This window comes from Ricinus communis, chromosome 3 (genome assembly GCF_019578655.1).
Source record: "Ricinus communis isolate WT05 ecotype wild-type chromosome 3, ASM1957865v1, whole genome shotgun sequence".
Taxonomy (NCBI): domain Eukaryota; kingdom Viridiplantae; phylum Streptophyta; class Magnoliopsida; order Malpighiales; family Euphorbiaceae; genus Ricinus; species Ricinus communis.
Genome location: NC_063258.1, coordinates 25599085 through 25609994, shown reverse-complemented (window position 1 = coordinate 25609994; position 10910 = coordinate 25599085). Strand labels below are relative to the sequence as shown.

General features: G+C 35.3%; 1 protein-coding gene across 3 annotated transcripts; it reads left to right on the top strand.

Moving 5' to 3' along the window:
* The first annotated feature begins 515 nt into the window (after positions 1-515).
* Positions 516-10613, top strand: LOC8272218 (CCR4-NOT transcription complex subunit 10). Of its 3 annotated transcripts, XM_048371695.1 has the most exons (7): positions 516-731; positions 834-1110; positions 2457-2543; positions 4890-5072; positions 5166-5252; positions 5339-5410; positions 8378-10613. In XM_048371695.1, the coding sequence occupies exons 2-7, from the start codon at positions 868-870 to the stop codon at positions 10316-10318; spliced, it is 2613 nt and encodes an 870-aa protein (XP_048227652.1). In that variant the 5' UTR covers positions 516-731; positions 834-867; the 3' UTR covers positions 10319-10613. The 3 variants fall into 3 exon arrangements, with proteins under 3 accessions (XP_048227652.1, XP_048227653.1, XP_002531955.3); XM_048371696.1 differs by having other exon boundaries at positions 516-1110; positions 4893-5072; XM_002531909.4 differs by having other exon boundaries at positions 516-1110.
* Positions 10614-10910: the final 297 nt, after the last annotated feature.

Genomic DNA, 10910 nt, shown 5'->3' with positions numbered 1-10910 from the left:
TATAGTTGTTTGGATGGTGGTAGAGATGAAGGTATAGTTATTTTATAGTATTTAGTCGTTGGACACTCTTTTTCTGGTCACATCTAAGTTTGCATATTTTATTTTACACACTCGCATATAACAACGACTGAATTTACTCTTTTAACTGTTGTTTATAAAATGACCTAAACATTAAAAAAAAAAAATAATATAAGGATTTTCTAAGACGCAATTGATCATTAGAGATGAAGTAAAATAAACTTAAAAAGTACAAAGAGCTAAATATGAGTTTGCCTAAACAATTTAAGAAGTTGCTTACATTTCGTTGGTCAAATTTTAAATGTAAATTAATCAAACAAAACTTTACATAACAAAGCCCTTATACTTTAAAATCTTATCTCATTTTCCCACCTAAGTATTTTTTTTTTTTTTTGAGTAATTCCCACTTAACCAAGTTAAATTTAAAAAAGAAAAATTCTGCACAATCCACTAACTCGCCCTATAAAAAATAAAGCTCAAAAAGAGAACAAAATATGGACTCAAAATCAAACGAAAACTAAAACGAAACCAGTTTTTATATATACTTTACATACACTTCCCTCCCCCCTTCTCTCTCTCTCCCTCTCCCTCTCCCTCTTTCTATCCATTTCTCGCCTTTAAAAATCTTCTTCTCTCTGCTACAGTGTCCTTGTCTGCAAATTTTCAAAACCCTAGGCCCTTCCCTTTCCCAATTATCTTTTTAGCTGTTTAATGTAATTTAATTTAATTTAATTTCTTCTTCTTCTTCTTCTTCTTTGCCACTTCTCAGATTCCATTTTTAAGTTAGGGTTTTGATAAACATTTTTGTTAATTAGATTCTTTTGCTTCTTCAATTTCTTGGATCTGGTCATGGACACTAAAGATTCGTCTTCTTCGCCGACCGTCGCCGCTAATCGAGACTCGAGCACCACTGCCACCACTCCGGCCGCCGCCGCCTCCGGTTCCTCATCATCGATTACTGAAGATGACGCTGTTCTTTCTGTAAACGCTGCTCTTGCTAAGGATGCTTCATTGCATTTTCAGTCTCGTCGTTTTGTTGAGTGCCTTGCCGTTTTGTATCAGCTTAAACAAAAGAAAGAAGACGATCCAAAAGTAAGTAATTATTTACTTAAAGTTGAATTGTTAGAATATTTTTGTTTTTCTTTCTTGATTGGCAATGGCATTTAAATTGGAATATCTTTTTTCTTTTGTTCTTTTTAGTTTTAGATATATAGTGAAAAATTAGGTTTTTTACTTTTATTTTAATGTGAAATGTGATAATTGATTGTTTATTTTTGAGTTAGTTTTATTCAGCTACTGCTATCAATATCTTGCTTAGTTTTTCTTTACTATCCTAGTGTTTTTGGCAAACCTAAAGATATAAGAAATTCAATTGAGTTCGATTTGGTCAAATTCTCACGTTTGGGAAACTCATAATTCTTAGATTTTGTTTCTTTTAACTTGAGGGAAAAAGAAAACCAATGCGTTTTTTTCAACAAAAATGAGATCATGCCAAAGTGACATGATTTTGAAAGAGCTGAGTTCAATTCTTGCACATGATTTATTCCTAACCAAGGCCTTCGAGATCTCTCATTGATAACTTAGTTTTTCTCAAATTTTAGGAACTGATGTTGCAGTCTGCATGAATCATGATACACGAATACTGCAAGTTCCAAGCTTATGAGTTTTTTTTTTATTTGTATATATTGATCTTGGCCTTGCATATAATTTGAAATTCCTAACAACATTATATTAGAGCCAAGTCAAGACTGATAGCATATGCTGCTAACATTTGGATGACTTGTGATTTTCTTTTTTTTTTTTATGCCTCAGAGCTTATAGAGTAAGTTTATACTGCTGTGAACTGTTTCAGCTATTTCAAGGACTATATCAGCTACGCTATTAAATTTGGCTCCTGTTATTTGATAATTTCAATCAGTAAACAGAACCAATTTTCGGATTCTGTGACAACTAGTCATCGTTTATTAGTCAAAATGCAAGAATTTCAATTCAATCAAGTCAAATCTCATGTATGAAAAACTCATAGCTGCTAGAATCCAATTCTCCTAATCTATAAAAAGAGGCATTTTGAAATAAATGAAATCATGCTAAAATTGACATGACTGAAAGAATTGATTTGATTTCTTGCACAAGCTAATAATGCCTTAGGGATCTCATTTATAACTTAGTTATTTCTCAAATTTTAGGAATTAAAGAAATTGATATTGTGGTATTTATTATATGATACACGAATACCATTACATCCTAAGCTTATGATCAGTTGTGAGCACTGTAGTCTATTCAAAGAGCAGAGTTGCAAGCATTTTAGTGGTAACAGATGTATATGTACGCTACATTATTCAGTTGAATAACTTCTTTTGGCATATGCTATAAACATTTTTTTTTCCTTTCTTTTCGTATCTTTTCTGCATTTTGACTTCAATGTTAATATATGTCAGGTTCTTCATAATATTGCTATTGCGGAATACTTTCGCGATGGTTGTTCGGACCCAAAGAAGCTGCTTGATGTACTTAATAATGTTAAGGTATGATTTTTATTTTTCATTTTAGCATTCTTCATGGGCTTATGGTAGCCTATACACCAATAATTTCCCATCTACTTCTCCTGTCGTGCCATGTTTATTACCAAGTTGCACTTTAAACATTTGAGGTATATTGTAGTACAGGTTGGTAATTACTTTTCTTATTTTTTGTAAGTTTACCTTTATTTATCACTATGGATGAGGTTTTTATAGAGAGGCAAGGAGATAAAAGAAGATGGAATTTGAGAGATTTTCCAAAAGGATGTGCTAAAAAAAGAAAGAAGATAACCGGAAACGAACCTATGATGGAAAATCCAAAATTGCCAAATTATTGCCTAGAAATACACCAATAACTGCCTATTTACTTTCTTCTGATGCCATGTTTATCACCAAGAACGTTTGAGCCATATTGTAGTACAGGTTGATAATTGACTTTTTTTTCTTTTCTTTTTGTGAGTTCAACTTTATTATTACCATAGATGAGGTCTTTTTTAGAGAGGGAAGAAGATAAACGAAGACAGAATATGAGAGATTGTCCAAAAGGATTGGCTAGAAAGAAAAGAAGATAACTGCAAATGAACCTATGATGGAGAATCCAAAGAGGGCATCAGATTTTTAATTCTAAGTTCAGCTATATTAGATAACTATTTGTGTTGAATTTGTCCAGGCCATGCACAGTTTATGGTGTTATGATAACTCCTAATTCCCAAATAATTTAAATAATGTTTTTTCCTGAACCATAGAGAAAGTTAATTTTACTCTTCTTTTTCTGCATAGCTCAGTCTTGGTGTTCATATTTGTGGTAAATAAAAACCGAGTCACTTCGAACATTTGCACTGTGTTTGGTTAAAAGAGAGAAAATTATTTTAATTTTCTTTTGTTGGACAGTTAACACTATGTTTGGATCCTTGGTAGTGGAAAGGAAAAGAAAGAAAATTAGAAGGGGGAAAGTAAAAGACGGGAAATTAAATGTTATCTCCATTCTTTGGGATTTTTATTATGATTATGGAAAAGAGAAGTGATATTGGACAATTATGTCCTTAAAACATTACAACTTTTAACTATTTAACTTCCCTCATTTCCTCCTGTGTTGGGAGGGAAGTTAATTGAGCTTTATTTTCTCTACTCATATATGTGTTACATTCTATTCTTTCCGTTCCTTGCTTCCGATCTGCCCGAACTTAGTCCAGTCCTATTAAAGATGGAGGCAAATCAAGCAACTCTTACAGATGGATGGGATAGGAAGGAAGAACCACTAATAGCATTTGCAGCTGCTTCTTTCCGAGCGATAACCCAAATAAAAGAAATTAAAAAGATTCTCTTTCTTTGCTTTTCCTTTCTCCTCATTTCTACCCAATCAAACATAGTGTACATGAAAAAGAGAAAAAGGAAAGGAAGGAAAAGAAATATGTGGAAATAGAGAGAAATAAATGCAATTAAAATTTTGTTCCAAATGGGAGGAAATAGAGGGAAGTGGAAAAGTTAAGTTATATAATCGTTTTTAACTTCCTTTTTATGCCCTCTATCAACAAAAGCAAGAGCCGCTTGGATATAATATTGCAATATTTGATGCCTTGTTAGTACATACTTATCTATGTACTTTTCTGTTTCCTAGTTGTTGATATATATGTGCATATATGCAAATATTGCTGCTGATGTGATACATATATTAGTCCATCGATAGAAGCTCTTGAATTTTTATTGAGCCAGGAATATTGATTCTCTGTGTTCATGCCTAATTGGGATTCACTTCCATGTATTAAGTTTTTGCAGTAGTGATTAGGCACTAGCAAATAACTTAATCTTAAATCTCTATTTAAGTCCTTATATTTTGATAAATTTTTTTGCGTGAAATCATTTTGATAGTTACATCCAAGACTTCCTGTCAATATGTGCTTGCTTCCAATTTGGAGCTGTAACTATGATTGTTGCATGATCTCTAACTTGTGATGTTGGGAACAAGCTGCATGCTGCTTTTACCATTATTTTTTGATTGAATTGCTACTAATAAATTAATTTCTCCTTCTCCCGACTGATCATGGTCTTTAGATGGAACAAACAGTTGAGGAAATACATCCCCAAATAACTTTAGATAGCTGGTTGGACTTTGTCATGAAGGTCATGTGGTTATTTTATGTATTAGTTTCAATATCTCATGATGGGGTTACTGATCTGATGTCATCTTTTGCTGTATTGTTGTGCAACAACTTGAATGGAATTTGTGAAAGGGTTTGGCATATGTTTGGAAAATTTTGTTGCATTATTTATGACTCCACTGATTTTCATTTTCAATCTCTGGAGTGGAATGTGATATTTTCTTTCATTGTTCTTTTGTTGGCATTGGTCTAGAAGAAAAGCGAACAGCTTGCTCAAGCTTCTGGAGAACAAGTTGAGGCTGCGAACAGTGCTGTAAATAAAGCAACTCAGGGATCTAAAGGAAGTGGAGCAACATCACATCAGTTTTCTGCTGCAAATGGTGGGACTCTTGTTTACATGGATGAATTTGACCCTGCTGTGGCAACATTAAATATCGTAGGTTCTTTATAGTTTCCTGGTTTGTTTATTGTTTTGCTGTTGATTATTCTTGCAACATTTGGTAACATGTAAATTCTTTTTCCTTTATAGGCAATTATTTGGTTTCATCTTCATGAATACACGAAGGCGTTGTCTGTTCTAGAACCCTTGTATCACAATATTGAACCTATTGACGAGGTTTGCTCTCTTAGCCTCTTTTTTTTCCCTTCTCCTTTGATGGTTGTATTATTGTATCATGATGTTCCATGTTTTTCTATGTGCAGACAACTGCGCTGCATGTCTGCCTTTTGTTGCTGGATGTGGCACTTGCCTGCCAGGATGCATCAAAATCTGCTGTAAGTTCATGAATTTTTTTATTTATTTATGTTTATTGGATATGTTTACATATGCTATATGTTCACTTCTCATCATTGTTGATTTAGAGATAAGAGTTGCTTCTTCAATCTTTCTTGCTGAAGAACTTTATTGTTATGATCGGCCTATGTTACTTTTCTTGTGATTATCAATTGAAATTGATTTCGTACTATAATACCCTAGTAGTATTCTAGACAAATGTTTTGGATAATTTTCATAATTCAAACTGTAATACCCTAGTTATTATCTAGTGTAAATACTTTGTCTGGTGTATTATAATTTCAAATTGTTATGATAGAATCATGTACTCATCTAAATACTTTGGATGCATGAGTTCTATGATACACCTATTACTTACTACTTCACTGAAACATGGAAATAAAGAGTATGTAAGGCACTTAGGTATGTAAAATGCCTTGAACGAAAAAAAGACATGAAAAACATAATCTAAGTGAAAACTGAAAAGAAACAACAGGAGAAACAGAATCTGAGCGCCAAAGTTTGGACAAGATATAGAATTTCAAATCTGCTGTTCATTGGAAATACAATCTCAAAAATTGTTGCTCAAACAATTGCATTGGAAGTTCTAGCCTTTCAAGTACATTCTTAATGCTATGGCTTTTGTTTTTGAGATATTGAGTTTGAACCAAATATTGCCACGCAAGATTCAAGTCAGAGTTCTTGGTATTCCCACAATCCGGAGTACTTGTTAGTTACGTCAAAATAAGAAATTCAAAGCTCTAATCCTTGTTCTTACAATTATTTTTCTTATGTTGAGGCCTGAAGGTGTCAAGTAGCACAAACCTTGAAAGTCCTGGAATTCCTTAAATGGAATTGAAAATTCTTTAACAACATAGAATGCATAGATGCTTTGCCACGTTTCTTCATTGATAGGATAGCTTGAAATCATCTTATAAATTAATGGCTAGTATGGTCCAATGTATACTTACCATCATAAAATGATTTTTATCTTGGCATTAATGAAGAAGAGAAATATCAGTAGAACGTTTTTCAAGTGGCACATGATTTTTTTTTAACCCACCGTGGATTGTCTTGTTCCGTTCACTGTGTGCCTTTGAAGTGTGTCTAAGAACCATTATGATGTGCATACCAGCTGTATAATTCTTTCATGATCACTATCGTGATTTCTGGTAGAAGCTTCAGAAATCTGAGGCTAGAAAAACCTAATTCATCTACGAGGCTAGCAAATTCTTGGATTCAGCTTGTGGACAGAGTTCTGTAGTTTCATAGAACTGACTAAGCGAAAAAAAAAAAAATGAAAAATAATGCCAAGTGATGAAGTGACAACTGGTTGGAAGACCTAAGTTCAGGGTTTTTCACAGGACAAGTGTCGATACTCTTAGATTTCAGCAAGAGATTTTTTATCATTAGTTTGAAGACTTGGCTTTAGGGCTGCAGTTGTTGCAAAAATATTTTGGCATAATACATGACCTTAGCAAATGTGAAAAAGATTCTTTCCTGAACAGCCACAAACAAGTGGATAATTTTCCTTCGGAAACCTTGTTCCATAACTTTTCCTTTTCCCCTTCGAAAACCTTGTTATGCTGTTGATTTTTAGTGCAAATTAAATGAAACAAATGCTATCTCGGTTGTGATATGAGATTGTTGGCTTTTCTGCATATATGGTTGTTATTTTGCATGGCAGATTTTGATTTACTTCTGTTGCTGTAATTTTATTCAACCGAAATCTTCTGTCTAGTCTTATGAGGTCCTGACAGCTCAGTTGAGATGACATTGGATAAACTGGCAGCACAGGATTATCATACTGAAAATGCTGCCATTATTTTAGCCATTTCCTGAAGAGATATAGAAAGCCTTTGGTCAAACTGCCAAAACTCTTCTGACTTGCTGCTTGTTCGCCTTCTGGATTTGTTTTTAAAATGTATGTTAGTCACTCCTGGATTTAAGTATTTATGGAAATGAATGAGTTTTGCAAAAAGCAATTAGTTTTTTGATTTCTGAAACAAGCAACTCTTTTGCATTTTTTTCGTTTAAGAAATCACTTTTTATCAATGAATCAAAGTATCAATTATTGGTTCCTTGCTTTGAGAATTGCAAAAGCCAAAGAGGTGATTCAATCATGGAAACCACACCATGCTAACACTGAAGATTGCTGAAAATTCTCATTCACTACTATCGTGCTCTGTGTAATCAGTGCTTATTAAGGGGAAGAAAAGAGAGGATGATAGGTTCTAATTTGGTTGTCAAACATCATTATCATTAGTTGCTGTTCAGTTGTATTTTCATGGAATCAGGAGCATGACCAATACATCCGCTTGGGGTTTCAGGCAGCCAGGCTGTAAAAGGTTGGGTTGAATTTATGGTATGGATAGGTAAAATGTTAGGATAAGTTCTAGTTGTGGTTCTTACGAATTAAAATACAAAAAGAAAATGCGAGCAAGTTCTATTGTGGCAGTCTTTTCATTTTGGAGTTTAATGGTTGATCTTTTCTTTCCACCGAACTGATTCTGTTATTTGGAGGTGGAAATTTTTTTATATTATTGAGAGAAGCTTCTTTTCTGTTTATATCATGTCTTTTGGTGCTTGTGGTTGAGATTTGAAGCCTTGGACCATGTAGGTTGTGGTTTTGTTGTAACTGTTTGGTTTTCATACTGCAATATAGTCGAGCTTTTGGCTGTTGAAATCTCTTGAAGTAGATGATTCCATATTGCAAATTGACGTGAATAAACAAAAATGAACATGGTAAATAGCAAAGTTCCTTTACCTCACCTACCTATACTTGCCTAAAAGTTGAAGGAAATGACTTGAATAACTTCGTTCCTCTCTCTCACACCAACTTTTGTGGCTTTGCATCTCTGAATACAAATACTGTTAAAGCTGTCATCAGCTTGCTTTGTTAAAGCACATATAATTTTTTTGGGTAACTGAATATTCCAGATAGCATCTCATTTCTTTCCATTGATCAGGATGTACTGATTTATCTAGAAAAAGCTTTTGGTGTTGGTGGTGTGGGTCAAGGTGATGGAAGCACAGCACAACAGCAATCTGCAAATCTAGTTGCAAAATCTACCTCTGTTCCAAGCAGTTCATCAGTCGTGGATGCTTCCAGTTCTGATTTAGCAACTAGTGGGAATGGCTTGGAAAATTCCTTATCAAGAACTTTATCATTATCAGAGGAGACACTCGAGTATGAAACCATGTTTTCACTTGAGATAAGTGGACAGAACTTGACGAGACCATCAGCCCTCTCATCTGCAAATGATCTTTCTAGGGCCCAAGTCGATAGAACTATGTCTTCAATTGATCTGAAGCTTAAGTTGCAGCTTTATAAGGTACGCTTTCTGCTTCTCACAAGGAATTTAAAACAAGCAAAACGTGAAGTTAAGCTTGCTATGAACATTGCACGTGGTAGAGATTCGTCCACAGCTCTTCTCTTGAAGGCTCAGCTTGAATATGCTCGTGGGAATCATCGCAAAGCCATCAAATTGCTGATGGCATCTAGTAATCGGACAGAGATGGGAGTTTCAAGCATGTTCAACAACCTTGGTTGCATATATTTTCAGCTGGGAAAGTACCATTCATCGTCTGTTCTCTTTTCCAAGGCCTTAACTAGCAGTTCATCTCTTCGGAAAGATAAACCTCTGAAGATGCTTACTTTCTCACAAGACAAGTCTCTTCTCATCATGTACAATTGTGGCATACAGCACTTGGTTTGTGGGAAACCCTTTCTGGCTGCTCGCTTTTTCCAAAAAGCAAGTTTAATTTTTTATAATGTTCCTATCTTGTGGCTCCGGCTTGCTGAATGCTGTCTGATGGCTTTAGATAAGGGACTTATAAAAGCTGCGGACAAATCAGAAATTGTTGTTCATGTTATAGGCAAGGGAAAATGGAGGCATCTTGCTATAGATAATGGAAAGCCAAGAAATGGATATGCAGATTCTATTGGAAGGGAAGACCTGTTTTTGGACAGTAATGGGCATCCTAAACTCTCTTTGTCCCTTGCTCGGCAATGTCTCCTGAATGCTCTGCATTTGTTGGACAGTTGTGATATAAACCATTTGAAGTCTACTTTGCCTTCTAGTATCTCCTTGGAGGAAAACGAATCAAGTGATGCAGGATCTCTCAAAAACTCAAATCACAAGAGTTTAACTGGCCACGATACCAGAGCATCTAATGTATCTGTGGGCTTAGGTCAGCTTAACTCAAATGGTGATGTAAAAGAGCCAAAAGGAGGGACAAGTCAGGAGATTATGCAGAACTCTATCTCTTACTTTGAAGATATTCATAGGAGAGAGAATCAAATGATTAAGCAAGCTCTTCTTGCTGACTTGGCATATGTAGAGTTGGAACTGGAAAATCCTGAAAAGGCCTTGTCTGCTGCGAAGTGTCTTCTTGAGCTTCCAGAATGCTCAAGAATTTATGTTTTCCTGAGTCATGTGTATGCAGCAGAGGCCCTCTGCGTGCTGAACAAGCCAAAAGAAGCAGCTGAATACTTGTCAATTTATATGTCAGGAGGAAATAATGTTGAGTTGCCATTCAGCCAGGAAGACACTGAGCAATTGCGAGCGGAGAAAAGTTATGATTATGAAGAATCCAATGGAGGATCGGCTACTGCCAAGAGCTCTTCCGTGGAGGAACCACAAGGTATGGAGTTCCTCAAGCCAGAAGAGGCTAGAGGTATCCTTTACACCAATTTTGCGACCATGTATGCAGCACAAGGTGAGATCGAGCGGGCACACCATTTTGTATCACAAGCATTGTCCCTTGTACCTGACAGTCCAGAGGCCACTTTGACAGCAGTTTATGTGGATCTTATACTTGGCCGGTCACAAGCGGCGATTGCCAAGTTAAAACAATGTAGTCGAGTCAGGTTCCTTCCAAGCCGTGTACAATTGAATAAATTTTGATGGTTGTATCAGTGGCTTCCAATTCTTGTGTTTGGCTCAACTTCAGTGTTAGTTAGTGGGTAGATCAGCGATCCTTTTGATATAGGATTTGTAACATATATATAGTTCAGTTCAGAGAATAAATTTTCTGTTTCTTTTCTTTTTTTCTTTTTCTTTTTCTTTCTTTGATTTTTCATATTTAGGGGTCGATCAATCGGTGTGGCAGAGTGTTTTGGTTAGAGCGGATGCCCACCTTTCAAATTTATGTTGTGCTCTTCTTGCTATTGAAAACGGAAGGAAAGAAATTATTCATCAATTTCTCTCAAGAGATTTCATTGTTCTTTCATTGTGTTCTTCCATCAATGCAAAAATCTTCTAATTAATGCTCATGTAGAAATGGTCAGGTGGAGATGAAAGGGTCCCCCACCTTGCAGAAAGCTCACTAGTATCTCTACGAGATTTATACATCATTTATTTTTGCTCTTTCAAGTGTCTAATTAGCTTCAGCGTTATGGTGTTATTTCTTGCCACGAGGTACATTTTCCGAGCACAGTGGAGTTTCTCCCCACCAGCGACTGACTTCACCCTTGCTGTCACTACAAGACAATGGAAT